This window comes from Eschrichtius robustus, chromosome 12, assembly GCF_028021215.1.
Source record: "Eschrichtius robustus isolate mEscRob2 chromosome 12, mEscRob2.pri, whole genome shotgun sequence".
NCBI classification, from domain to species: domain Eukaryota; kingdom Metazoa; phylum Chordata; class Mammalia; order Artiodactyla; family Eschrichtiidae; genus Eschrichtius; species Eschrichtius robustus.
The window spans coordinates 72215420-72230313 of record NC_090835.1 but is presented as its reverse complement, the minus strand read 5'-3'; the positions used below and the strand labels follow the sequence as shown (position 1 = coordinate 72230313).

At 38.4% G+C, this 14894-nt stretch overlaps 1 protein-coding gene across 1 annotated transcript in view; it reads left to right on the top strand.

The window, feature by feature from the left end:
• The window catches only part of BTBD9 (BTB domain containing 9), a 409107-nt gene that overhangs the window by 48424 nt on the left and 345789 nt on the right, over positions 1-14894 (top strand). The window contains exon 5 of the mRNA XM_068559438.1: positions 13709-13928. Coding sequence (XP_068415539.1) covers positions 13709-13928 — 220 coding nt within the window. The remainder of the gene's footprint in view (positions 1-13708; positions 13929-14894) is intronic.

Here is a 14894-nt window from a genome sequence, read left to right as displayed (position 1 = left end):
GTTTGTTGGAAGATTTTTAATCACAATTTCAATTTCAGTGCTTGTGATTGGTCTGTCAAATTTTCTATTTCTTCCTGGTTCAGTCTTGGGAGGTTGTGCATTTCTAAGAATTTTTCCATTTCTTCCAGGTTGTCCGTTTTACTGGCATAGAGTTGCTTGTAGTAATCTCTCATGATCCTTTGTATTCTGCAGTGTCAGTTGTTACTTCTCCTTTTTCATTTCTAATTCCATTGATTTGAATCTTCTCCCTTTTTTTCTTGATGAGTCTGGCTAATGGTTCATCAATTTTGATTATGTTCTCAAAGAACCAGCTTTTAGTTTTATTGATCTTTGCTATCGTTTCCTTAATTTCTTTTTCATTTATTTCTGATCTGATCTTTATGATTTCTTTCCTTCTGCTAACTTTGGGGTTTTTTTGTTCTCCTTTCTCTAATTGCTTTAGGTGTAAGGTTAGGTTGTTTATTTGAGATGTTTCTTGTTTCTTAAGGTAGGATTGTATTGCTATAAACTTCCCTGTTAGAATTGCTTTTGCTGCATCCCATAGGTTTTGGGTCGTCGTGTTTTCATTGTCATTTGTTTCTAGGTATTTTTTGATTTTCTGTTTGATTTCTTCAGTGATCTCTTGGTTATTAAGTAGTGTATTGTAAGTAGTGTAAGTAGCCTCCATGTGCTTGTATTTTTAAAACATTTTTTCCTGTAATTGATATCTAGTCTCATAGTGTTGTGGTCGGAAAAGATACTTGATACGATTTCAATTTTCTTAAATTTACCAAGGCTTAATTTGTGACCCAAGATATGATCTGTCCTGGAGAATGTTCCATGACCACTTGAGAAGAATGTGTATTCTGTTGTTTTTGGATGGAATGTCCTATAAATATGAATTAAGTCCATCTTGTTTAATGTATCATTTAAAGCTTGTGTTTCTTTATTTATTTTCATTTTGGATGATCTGTCCATTGGTGAAAGTGGGGTGTTAAAGTCCCCTACTATGATTGTGTTACTGTCGATTTCCCCTTTTATGGCTGTTAGTATTTGCCTTATGTATTGAGGTGCTCGTCTGTTGGGTGCATAAATATTTACAATTGTTATATCTTCTTCTTGGATCGATCCCTTGATCATTATGTAGTGTCCTTCTTTGTGTCTTGTAATAGTCTTTATTTTAAAGTCTATTTTGTCTGATATGAGAATTTCTACTCCAGGTTTCTTTTGATTTCCATTTGCATGGAATATGTTTTTCCATCCCCTCACTTTCAGTCTGTATGTGTCCCTAGGTCTGAAGTGGGTCTCCTGTAAACAGCATGTATACGGGTCTTGTTTTTGTATCCATTCAGCCAGTCTGTGTCTTTTGGTTGGAGCATTTAATCCATTTACATTTAAAGTAATTATCGATATATATGTTCCTATTCCCATTTTCTTAATTGTTTTGGGTTTGTTATTGTAGGTCTTTTCCTTCTCTTGTGTTTCCTGCCTAGAGAAGTTCCTTTAGCATTTGTTGTAAAGCTGGTTTGGTGGTGCTGAATTCTCTTAGCTTTTGCTTGTCTGTAAAGTTTTTAATTTCTCCATCATAGCTGAATGAGATCCTTGCTGGGTAGAGTAATCTTGGTTGTAGGTTTTTCTCCTTTGTCACTTTAAATATATCCTGCCACTCCTTCTGGCTTGCAGAGTTACTGCTGAAAGATCAGCTGTCAACCTTATGGGGATTCCCTTGTGTGTTATTTGTTGTTTTTCCCTTGCCACTTTTAATATGTTTTCTTTGTATTTAATTTTTGATAGTTTGATTAATATGTGTCTTGGCGTGTTTCTCCTTGGATTTATCCTTTATAGGACTCTCTGTGCTTCCTGGATTTGATTAACTATTTCCTTTCCCATATTAGGGAAGTTTTCAACTATGATCTCTTCAAATATTTTCTCAGTCCCTTTCTTTTTCTCTTCTTCTCCTGGGACCCCTATAATTCGAATGTTGGTGAGTTTAATGTTGTCCCAGAGGTCTCTGAGACTGTCCTCAGTTCTTTTCATTCTTTTTTCTTTATCCTGCTCTGCAGTAGTTATTTCCACTATTTTATCTTCCAGGTCACTTATCTGCTCTTCTGCCTCAGTTATTCTGCTATTGATTCCTTCTAGAGAATTTTTTATTTCATTTATTGTGTTGTTCATCATTGTTTGTTTGTTCTTTAGTTCTTCTAGGTCCTTGTTAAACATTTCTTGTATTTTCTCCATTCTATTTCCAAGATTTTGGATCATCTTTACTATCATTATTCTGAATTCTTTTTCAGGTAGACTGCCTATTTCTTCTTCATTTGTTTGGTCTGGTGGGTTTTTACCTTGCTCCTTCATCTGCTGTGTGTTTTTTTGTCTTCTCATTTTGCTTATCTTACTGTGTTTGGGGTCTCCTTTTCGCAGTCTGCAGGTTCGTAGTTCCCGTTGTTTTTGGTGTCTGTCCGCAGTGGCTAAGGTTGCTTCAGTGGGCTGTGTAGGCTTCCAGGTGGAGGGGACCAGTGACTGTGTTCAGGTGGATGAGGCTGGATCTTGTCTTTCTGGTGGGCAGGTACACATGTGGTGGTGTGTTTTGGGGTGCCTATGGCCTATTATGATTTTAGGCCGCCTCTCTGCTTATGGATGGGGTTGTGTAAATACAATACAATATAGTAAATACAGTGTGTTGACTATCTGATGTGTGAATTGGAGTACAGGTAGTAGAGAAATAGTATCGTAGCTAGAGGGAACAGGTCGGGAGAGGTTGGGGAAGAGATTAGAGATGCTAGAGAGTGATGCTGGTTGAGGGTCAGCCTTCTATAAAGGGTAGGAGGATAGAGAGGGGAGAAGTAACAAGATGAGTAATATAGTTTTAGCCTTTGTAAATCTTAATTCTTGGATCCTTTCTTATATAAGCTCCTTTTTTCCCCTTCTTGCCCTAGTTTTGATTCGAGGTGTTGATAGGGAGGGCCTCAGGACTGGTTTAGTTATAAGTATAGGTTTGGGACATTGCTGCAGAACTGAGGAGATGCTTTGGACATTTCATGTAGTTACTGGTAGCTTGGAATTGATCAGCTGGTCAGTATAGGTGTCAGACCTGGGTTACTATAGACCCATGAAATTACCATGAAAGGGAGTAATCAGCCAGTTGAGGAGCCTTCAGTTCTGGAATGATATGCTGCTCATAACTGTTAAATTCTTCATTTTGGAATAATTTAGTGGAAGCTCAAGGAGGAGATTATACAAATGCTTGGGAATCTTTTATGTAACTTATAAACTCAAGAAATGATTAAGTAGCAGACTGTGTTTCTACTTTTTTAATTATATGAATAGTAAAACTAATAATAGAAGTAACTAAGGAAGCATATCACTTTCCTCTCAGACCCTAAAAAATATTTATTCAGACATTCATGTCATTTTTAAAAAATGAGATTTCTTCACTGTTAGGGGAAAAGGGGTCTAAAATTTCAGAACTGTTCCTTAGCTGATAGTCTGGAAGGATAGTTCTGCTTATTTTGAAATTATTGATGAGATTTGTCTGTTTCTTTGTTCTTCCCTGGGTATAGGTTCTGAATCTTTGGGGACTTTTCATGACATTGAGAGGTTCTATCTTGGGACTAGGGAATTAGTATCTAGGGGCATAAATACTAAATTTTTTTTTTTTTTTAGTTCATTAATATTGGTTACTAGAAGGTTTAATTCTTACAGTTGCATATCCTGAGGCTTTTTACCAAATTATAGTGATTTCCACCCCCGTTAAAAAAAAAAAGAGGATCCAAAGGATGTTTTTAACTTTCCAGTGGTGGTTAGTCTTTTTGAGAATGTGGTTTATATATATACAAAACTACGTCTATTGATGAGCATTTGTCTATACGCCTGGGGAAAGGAAATTAACTTTTTAATTAATTTCTTTCTTAGGATATTTGAACTACTTATACTCAGCCGATTCCTTAATGTTTAGTTTTGTTTTAGCTGTGGAGATATTTCTGCCTTGAAAGTTAGTGATTTTTCTATTCCGGCTGAGTTATACTTTGTTTTGTGTATCTCAGGTTTTAGACTTTGCGAAAGAGAACAGTAATTTCTTGTTTCTTCATGTTTATAACAGGTAGCACATCACAGCTTCCATCCTCAAAGATTTTTTATTGGCTAAAAGTCAATCTGTTGCTAGGCCTGCTAAGTTATATTATTGGTTTATATGTGAGTGTGCGTGTGTGTTTAAATCTGTGCTGTAGGTACATGGTACCACGAGCCTATTCCCATAGTTTCCAGTAACTAGACTGAGCGGGCTTGCCACTGTGATAGTATCATTTTTGCTTTTCTTGCCTACACTCCTACTTAGACTGAGCTTCTTGAAGACTGTAATTATGTCTTTTCCCCTGTGTTTTCCTAGCACTTAGCACAGTGCCTGAATCTAGACTTTTCAAAATAAACGAATGACTGAATGAATCTATTCTTTGCTTCTAAAGTAGAATTTAAAATTTGGGGACCTCCCTGGTGGCGCAGTGGTTAGAATCTGCCTGCCAATGCAGGGGACACGGGTTCAAGCCCTGGTCCAGGAAGATCCCACATGCTATGGAGCAACTAAGCCTGTGTGCCACAACTACTGAGCCTGGCCCTAGAGCCCGGGAGCCACAACTGCTGCAGCCCGCGTGCCACAACTACTGAAGCCCATACACCTAGAGCCCGTGCTCCGCAACAAGAGAAACCACCGCAATGAGAAGCCTGCGCGCCACAGTGAAGAGTAGCCCCTGCTTGCCGCAACTAGAGAAAGCCTGCGCGCAGCAGTGAAGACCCGATGCAACCATAAATAAATAAATAGATAAATAAATAAATAAATTAATTAATTAATTAATTTGTCTCATCTATCACATAAAGACAGTAATAGCAATGAACCTTTAATACTTTGAAAACTCTTTGACTCTCATAGTATTCTGTCTTCCCAATTGTAGTTTTTAGTATCTTCATCTGTAAACTAGGGGGTTCACAAGTCATCTCTACTGAGGATTCACAAATCACAAATTTAAAGCTTTTCTTGGCTTGCTTATAAAGTGCTTCATCTCTAGATTGGAGTCACCAGGAGGGCAAGGCCTATCTCTGTCTGGTTCACTGAGAGATATCCATTGCCTCACAGGGTACCTGGTACAGAATGGGTCTTCAGTAAATGTTTTTTGACTATTTGAATTCTTATAGAGTACTTTGTAGACTTTAGTTTTTTATTATTTTATTTTTTTATTTGGTTGCGCTGGGTGTTAGTTGCGGCTCACCGGCTCCTTAGTTGCAGCAGGTGGACTCCTTAGTTGTGACATGCACGTGGGATCTAGTTACCTGACAAGGGATCGAACCTGGGCCCCCTGCGTTGGGAGCGCAGAGTCTTAACCACTGTGCCACCAGGGAAGTCCCATAGTACTTTAGCATATACTATTTATAGTGTAATTTTTACAGTAACCCCGTGGGTGGGTTGGGTAAAATATTATTCTTTTTAGATGAGAAAACAGATTCATAGAGACTAAGTGGCCTCATCTGGGATAATAAGTGGTAGAGTCTGAGTCTCAAACTTAGGTTTTCTCATTTTAAGTCCAACTTTCTAAAAAAAAGCTGTAATAGACTGTTTTTTTCCTTTGGGTCCTAAGTAACCTTAGAGGGAAGGGACTAGTAAGAGGGAAAAGTATGGTCTTCCCATCAGAAACCCTTTATGAAGGTAGTAGCAGGGCAGGGCCTCTGGAAACAGGTTGCCTGTGTTCTGATAGCACCTCAGCTCCTTGCTGGCTGTATGGCCTTGGGCAACAAAGTCCATTTAACCTTTCTCTGCCCCCACTTCCCCATCTGTGAAATGGATATAATAGTAGTCCTACACTCAAAGGATTATTATGAGGAGAAAGTCAAAGGAATTAATAAAGTTTGTTAAATAAATGAAAAATAAATATGAAGAATATGTGTGATTTTCGTGAGCTAATAGAATGTAGAATGTTATAAACTGAGCACTTAAGCCTCTGGTGGTAAGAAGTTGATCATGACTAGGTTTTGTTTTCATTTGTTTTGGTTTCTCAGTTGCCTTAGTCTTTTGCAGGTTAATTAAACTCACTCCAACCCCCACTTTTCAGCTTCATTTTTAAATCATCTTTCCCTGTCTTCATTTGAAAAAAAGTTTTTAAACCCACATTTGCCAAGAAATCTGCAATGATGGATTACTTACTCCTTTTCCCTAAGAGCATAATTATAGCTCATACTTTCCCCTATTCAAATCACACAGCCAAGATGTACATATTCTGTGAGAATTCAGCATTTATTTACAGTCTGTAAACTTGCTTAGTTTTATGTGTGCTTTTCATACATATTTTGTAATAATACTGGCAATCTTTTTTTTTTTTCATGTAATGTCTGAAACATTTATATTAATATATTTCCATACATATTTCCATACAAATACAAATATAAGATTTTTAGAAATTTCATGTAATGTCTGAAACATTTATATTAACATATTTCCATACAAATACAAATATAAGATTTTTAGAAATTTCATGTAATGTCTGAAACATTTATATTAACATATTTCCATACAAATAACCCAATGAAAGTTTAGTATTAATTGTTTTGTTTGTTTGTTTTTTTATACTGCAGGTTCTTATTAGGCATCAATTTTATACACATCAGAGTATACATGTCAATCCCAATCGCCCAATTCAGCACACCACCATCCCCACCCCACCGCAGTTTTCCCCCCTTATGTCCATATGTCCATATGTCCATTCTCTACATCTGTGTCTCAACTTCTGCCCTGCAAACCGGCTCATCTGTACCATTTTTCTAGGTTCCACATACATGCATTAATATACGATATTTGTTTTTCTCTTTCTGACTTACTTCACTCTGTATGACAGTCTCTAGATCCAGCCACTTCTCAACAAATGACTCAATTTCGTTCCTTTTTATGGCTGAGTAATATTCCATTGTATATATGTACCACAACTTCTTTATCCATTCGTCTGTTGATGGGCATTTAGGTTGCTTCCATGACCTGGCTATTGTAAATAGTGCGGCAATGAACATTCGGGTGCATGTGTCTTTTTGAATTACGGTTTTCTCTGGGTATATGCCCAGTAGTGGGATTGCTGGGTCATATGGTAATTCTATTTTTAGTTTTTTAAGGAACCTCCATATTGTTCTCCATAGTAGCTGTATCAATTTACATTCCCACCAACAGTGCAAGAGGGTTCCCTTTTCTCCACACCCTCTCCAGCATTTGTTGTTTGTAGATTTTCTGATGATGCCCATTCTAACCGGAGTGAGGTGATACCTCATTGTAGTTTTGATTTGCATTTCTCTAATAATTAGTGATGTTGAGCATCTTTTCATGTGCTTCGTGGCCGTCTGTATGTCTTCTTTGGAGAAATGTCTATTTAGGTCTTCTGCCCATTTTTGGATTGGGGTGTTTGTTTCTTTAATATTGAGCTGAATGAGCTGTTTATATATTTTGGAGATTAATCCTTTGTCCGTTGATTCATTTGCAAATATTTTCTCCCATTCTGAGGGTTGTCTTTTCGTCTTGTTTATGGTTTCCTTTGCTGTGCAAAAGCTTTGAAGTTTCATTAGGTCCCATTTGTTTATTTTTGTTTTTATTTCCATTACTCTAGGAGGTGGATCATAAAAGATCTTGCTGTGATTTATGTCAAAGAGTGTTCTTCCTATGTTTTCCTCTAAGAGTTTTATAGTGTCCAGTCTTATATTTAGGTCTCTAATCCAGTTTGAGTTTATTTTTGTGTATGGTGCTAGGGAGTATTCTAATTTCATTCTTTAATATTTTTTTTAATAAATATTTATTTATTTATTTATGTCTGTGTTGGGTCTTCGTTTCCGTGCGAGGGCTTTCTTCTAGTTGTGGCAAGCGGGGGCCACTCTTCATCACGGTGCGCAGGCCTCTCACTATCGCGGCCTCTCTTGTTGCGGAGCACAGGCTCCAGACGCGCAGGCTCAGCAATTGTGGCTCACGGGCCCAGCTGCTCCGCGGCACGTGGGATCCTCCCAGACCAGGGCTCGAACCCGCGTCCCCTGCATTGGCAGGCAGATTCTCAACCACTGCGCCACCTAATTTCATTCTTTTACATGTAGCTGTCCAGTTTAGCCAGCACCACTTATTGAAGAGACTGTCTTTTCTCCATTGTATATCTTTGCCTCCTTTGTCATAGATTAGTTGACCATAGGTGCGTGGGTTAATCTCTGGGCTTTCTATCTTGTTCCATTGATCTATGTTTCTGTTTTTGTGCCAGTACCATATTGTCTTGATTACTGTAGCTTTGTAGTATAGTCTGAAGTCAGGGAGTCTGATTCCTCCAGCTCCATTTTTTTGCCTCAAGACTGCTTTGGCTATTCGGGGTCTTTTGTGTCTCCATACAAATTTTAAGATGATTTGTTCTAGCTCCGTAAAAAATGCCATTGGTAATTTGATAGGGATTGCATTGAATCTGTAGATTGCTTTGGGTAGTAGAGTCATTTTCACAATGTTGATTCTTCCAATCCAAGAACATGGTATATCTCTCCATCTATGTATCATCTTTAATTTCTTTCATCAGTGTCTTATAGTTTTGTGCATACAGGTCTTTTGTCTCCTCAGGTAGGTTTATTCATAGGTATTTTATTCTTTTTGTTGCAGTGGTAAATGGGAGTGTTTCCATAATTTCTCTTTCAGATTTTTCATCATTAGTGTATAGGAATGCAAGAGATTTCTGTGCATTAATTTTGTATCCTGCAACTTTACCATATTCATTAATTAGCTCTAGCAGTTTTCTGGTGGCAGTTTTAGGATTCTGTATGTATAGTATCATGTCATCTGCAAACAGTGACAGTTTTACTTCTTCTTTTCCAATTTGTATTCCTTTTATTTCTTTTTCTTCTCTGATTGCCGTGGCTAGGACTTCCAGAACTATGTTGAATAATAGTGGTGAGAGTGGACATCCTTGTCTTGTTCCTGATCTTAGAGGAAATGCTTTCAGTTTTTCACCATTGAGAATGATGTTTGCTGTGGGTTTGTCATATATGGCCTTTATTATGTTGAGGTAGGTTCCCTCTATGCCCACTTTCTGGAGAGTTTTTATCAGAAATGGGTGTTGAATTTTGTCAAAAGCTTTTTCTGCATCTATTGAGATGATCATACGGTTTTTATTCTTCAATTTGTTAATATGGTGTATCACATTGATTGATTTGCGTATATTGAAGAATCCTTGCATCCCTGGGATAAATCCCACTTGATCGTGGTGTATGATCCTTTTAATGTGTTGTTGGATTCTGTTTGCTAGTATTTTGTTGAGGATTTTTGCATCTATATTCATCAGTGATATTGGTCTGTAATTTTCTTTTTTTGTAGTGTCTTTGTCTGGTTTTGGTATCAGGGTGATGGTGGCCTCATAGAATGAGTTTGGGAGTGTTCCTTCCTCTGCAATTTTTTGGAAGAGTTTGAGAAGGATGGGTGTTAGCTCTTCTCTAAATGTTTGATAGAATTCACCTGTGAAGCCATCTGGTCCTGGAGTTTTGTTTGTTGGAAGATTTTTAATCACAGTTTCAATTTCATTACTTGTGATTGGTCTGTTCATATTTTCTGTTTCTTCCTGGTTTAGTCTTGGAAGGTTATACCTTTCTAAAAATGTGTCCATTTCTTCCAGGTTGTCCATTTTATTGGCATAAAGTTGCTTGTAGTAGTCTCTTAGGATGCTTTTTGTATTTCTGCGGTGTCTGTTGTAACTTCTCCTTTTTCATTTCTGATTTTATTGATTTGAGTCCTCTCCCTCTTTTTCTTGATGAGTCTGGCTAATGGCTTATCAATTTTGTTTATCTTCTCAAAGAACCAACTTTTAGTTTTATTGATCTTTGCTATTGTTTTCTTTGTTTCTATTGCATTTATTTCTGCTCTGATCTTTATGATTTCTTTCCTTCTGCTAACTTTGGGTTTTGTTTGTTCTTCTTTCTCTAGTTCCTTTAGGTGTAAGGTTAGATTGTTTACTTGAGATTTTTCTTGTTTCTTTAGGTAGGCTTGTATAGCTATAAACTTCCCTCTTAGAACTGCTTTCGCTGCATCCCATAGGTTTTGGGTCGTCGTGTTTTCATTGTCATTTGTCTCTAGGTATTTTTTTATTTCCTCTTTGATTTCTTCAGTGATCTCTCGGTTATTTAGTAACGTATTGTTTAGCCTCCATGTGTTTGTCTTTTTTACGTTTTTTTCCCTGTAATTCATTTCTAATCTCATAGCGTTGTGGTCAGAAAAGATGCTTGATATGATTTCAATTTTCTTAAATTTACTGAGGCTTGATTTGTGACCCAAGATGTGATCTATCCTGGAGAATGTTCTGTGCGCACTTGAGAAGAATGTGTAATCTGCTGTTTTTGGATGGAATGTCCTATATATATCAATTAAATCTATCTGGTCTATTGTGTCATTTAAAGCTTCTGTTTCCTTATTTATTTTCATTTTGGATGATCTGTCCATTGGTGTAAGTGAGGTGTTAAAGTCCCCCACTATGATTGTGTTACTGTCAGTTTCCTCTTTTATAGCTGTTAGCAGTTGCCTTATGTATTGAGGTGCTCCTATGTTGGGTGCATATATATTTATAATTGTTATATCTTCTTCTTGGATTGATCCCTTGATCATTATGTAGTGTCCTTCCTTGTCTCTTGTAACATTCTTTATTTTAAAGTCTATTTTATCCGATATGAGTATAGCTACTCCAGCTTTCTTTTGATTTCCATTTGCATGGAATATCTTTTTCCATCCCCTCACTTTCAGTCTGTATGTGTCCCTAGGTCTAAAGTGGGTCTCTTGTAGACAGCATATATATGGGTCTTGTTTTTGTATCCATTCAGCCAGTCTATGTCTTTTGGTTGGGGCATTTAATCCATTCACGTTTAAGGTAATTATCGATATGTATGTTCCTATGACCATTTCCTTAATTGTTTTGGGTTTGTTTTTGTAGGTCCTTTTCTTCCTTTGTGTTTCCCACTTAGAGAAGTTCCTTTAGCATTTGTTGTAGAGCTGGTTTGGTGGTGCTGAATTCTCTTAGCTTTTGCTTGTCTGTAAAGCTTTTGATTTCTCCATCAAATCTAAATGAGATCCTTGCCGGGTAGAGTAATCTTGGTTGTAGGTTCTTCTCTGTCATCACTTTAAGTATATCATGCCACTCCCTTCTGGCTTGCAGAGTTTCTGCTGAGAAATCAGCTGTTAACCTTATGGGAGTTCCCTTGTATGTTATTTGTCGTTTTTCCCTTGCTGCTTTCCATAATTTTTCTTTGTCTTTAATTTTTGCCACTTTGATTACTATGTGTCTCGGCGTGTTTCTCCTTGGGTTTATCCTGTATGGGACTCTCTGCGCTTCCTGGACTTGGGTGGCTATTTCCTTTCCCATGTTAGCGAAGTTTTCGACTATAATCTCTTCAAATATTTTCTCTGGTCCTTTCTCTCTCTCTTCTCCTTCTGGGACCCCTATAATGCGAATGTTGTTGCGTTTAATGTTGTCCCAGAGGTCTCTTAGGCTGTCTTCATTTCTTTTCATTCTTTTTTCTTTATTCTGTTCCGCAGCAGTGAATTCCACCATTCTGTCTTCCAGGTCACTTATCCGTTCTTCTGCCTCAGTTATTCTGCTATTGATTCCTTCTAGTGTAGTTTTCATTTCAGTTATTGTATTGGTCATCTCTGTTTGTTTGTTCTTTAATTCTTCTAGGTCTTTGTTAATCACTTCTTGCATCTTCTCAATCTTTGCCTCCATTCTTATTCCGAGGTCCTGGATCATCTTCACTATCATTATTCTGAATTCTTTTTCTGTAAGGTTGCCTGTCTCCACTTCATTTAGTTGTTTTTCTGGGGTTTTTTCTTGTTCCTTCATCTGGTACATAGCCCTCTGCCTTTTCATCTTGTCTATCTTTCCGTAACTGTGGTTTTTGTTCCACAGGCTGCAGGATTGTAGTTTTTCTTGCTTCTGCTGTCTGCCCTCTGGTGGTTGAGGCTATCTAAGAGGCTTGATGGGAAGCTCTGGTGGTGGGTAGAGCTGACTGTTGCTGTGGCGGTCAGAGCTCAGTAAAACTTTAATCCACTTGACTGTTGATGGGTGGGGCTGGGTTCCCACCCTGTTGGTTGTTTTGCCTGAGGCAACCCAACACTTGAGCCTACCTGGGCTCTTTGGTGGAGTTAATGACAGACTCTGGGAGGGCTCACGCCAAGGAGCACTTCCCAGAACCTCCGATGCCAGTATCCTTGTCCCGACGGTGAAACAGAGCCACCCCCCGCCTCTGCAGGAGACCCCCCAACACCAGCAGGTAGGTCTGGTTCAGTCTCCCCCAGGGTCACTCCTCCTTCCCCTGGGTCCCGATGCGCACACTACTTTGTGTGTGCCCTCCAAGAGTGGGGTCTCTGTTTCCCCCAGTCCTGTCGAAGTCCTGCAATCATTTCCCACTAGGCTTCAAAGTCTGATTCTCTAGGAATTCCTCCTCCCGTTGCCGGACCCCCAAGATGGGAAGCCTGACCTGGGGCTCAGAACCTTCACTCCAGTGGGTGGACTTCTGTGGTATAAGTGTTCGCCAGTCTGTGAGTCACCCACCCAGCAGTTATGGGATTTGATTTTACTCTGATAGCGCCCCTCCTACCGTCTCACTGTGGCTTCTCCTCTGTCCTTGGACGTGGCGTATCCACCTTGGTGAAGTCCAGGGTCTTCCTGTCAATGATTGTCCAGCAGCCAGTTGTGATTCTGGTGCTCTCGCAAGAGGGAGTGAGAGCACGTCCTTCTACTCCGCCATCTTAAAAGTAATTTCGGCAATCTTTATTTTAGAGCTTACTCTGTGCTTTGCAAAGATCATCTCATTTAATCCTTAAACAAAAACACCTGGGAGATAGATGTTGCCCTATTGAGAAATTGAAGTTCAGAGAAAGTGACTTCCCCAAATTGATACATCTGGTTAAAGGTGGCGCTATTATTTAAACTCTGACTTTGAAGCTCAGGCTCTTAACGTCTACTTTATGCTGCCTCTTGTCTCTCCATGGAGAGTGTCAGTTTTCAAATGTTAGTACCTGGAAGACAGGTTCTAGATCTGTGAAGCAAAATTTGCATAGAGGACTTCAGAGTCCCAGGAACAATTGACTCTTAGTACATCTAGTGTTGGAGAGGGGAGGGGGGTTAATTATAATCATAGTATTAATTTTGATGACAGACTGAATTTTTATTTTTAAAAATATTCAAGTGAACTAAAAATATATCTTCTTTTAAACATATTCTTGGTTTTTAACTAAATGATTCAGCACGTCCTTGTATGACCAGCAGCTCCGCTGTATTGGGGTCTTTCTCTTTCTCTTTTATAAGATGTCTGACCTGTTTGCTTTGCTTTTATACTTTGTGCTCAGTCCAGATGGCAGGTACAGGTCATTTTACATGCTATTTTTGTCCAGTAGGTATTAAATTAAAGCTACTAATAGAATTAACTCAGTAGAGCTGATTTGTTTGTCCTAGAACATGTTTTTTCTAGTATTTACAACTTTTTCTTAGTAATCTTAGTCCCAGGTACTTTGTGGCTGTGATGATGTCATTAAATTTCAACTGTGGTGGTATCTTAGTTCTCACAGACACTCCATATCTCCTCTTTCTCGTTAGATTAAATGCATATACTAGCATCAACTAAAATGCAAGAATTTTATCTTTTTTCCCAAAATATGGAACATTTCATAAGTAACCGTTAACCTTGCTTTTTCTCTTTTTAACTGTAGTACCAGAAGAAAACATTGCAACTATGAAATATGGCGCCCAGGTGGTAAAAGGGGAGCTGAAGTCTGCCTTATTAGATGGTGACACTCAAAATTATGATTTGGATCATGGATTTTCTAGGCACCCAATTGATGATGACTGCCGTTCTGGCATCGAGATTAAGCTAGGTCAGCCATCCATTATCAATCATATACGGATACTCCTGTGGGACCGAGATAGCCGGTGAGTCATTAGCATGACTTGGAGAGAAACTGACATGTTTGATTGAGATGGCCTAACTTTGTGGTCATCTGCTTTGGTTTAAGAGATTTGCTGGTTTTTATCTTTGTCATCACTTTGCTATTTCTCTTGAAGTTTAGTTTTCGGGGAAGAATTAAAGGGTGCGTTTCTTTAAAAAATAACATTTTTTGCTTTTTTCTGCTTATAAAAGTAATGAATATGTGTTTATTGTGGAAAACAGAAAATGTAGAAAAGCACAAAGAAGAAAATAAATATTGCTAGTAATCTCACTGCCTATTATTAATTTTTATATTTGTCTAACCAGTATTTTTTTTAATTAATTAATTAATTTTATTTTTGGCTGTGTTGGGTCTTCGTTGCTGAGCGCAGGCTTTCTCTAATTGTGGCTTGTGGGGGCTACCCTTCGTTGCGGTGCGCGGGCTTCTCATTGCGGTGGCTTCTCTTGTTGTGGAGCTTGGGCTCTAGCTGCGTGGGCTTCAGTAGTTGTGGCATGCAGGCTCAGTAGTTGTGGCTCACAGGCTCTAGAGCACAGGCTCAGTAGTTGTGGTGCATGGGCTTGGTTGCTCTGTGGCATGTGGGATCTTCCCAGGCCAGGGCTTGAACCCCTGCCCTGTGCATTGGCAGGCGGATTATTACCCACTGTGCCACCAGGGAAGTCCCTAACCAGTATTTTTTTTGTTATACATAGTCACACACACACACACACACACACACACACACACACACACACACACACACACACACACACACACACACACACACACACACACACACCAGAAACCTGTAAAACCACACATAGTTATACAAAATAAAGGTTAGATGTACAAAAAGTAACTTCATTTTTTAATTAATACATTGTGAATATTCTACTCTTTTAAAAATATTCCTGTAAAGTGTTACTTTTTAAAAAATTTTTTTGAAATATAGTTTATTTATAATGTGTTTAAG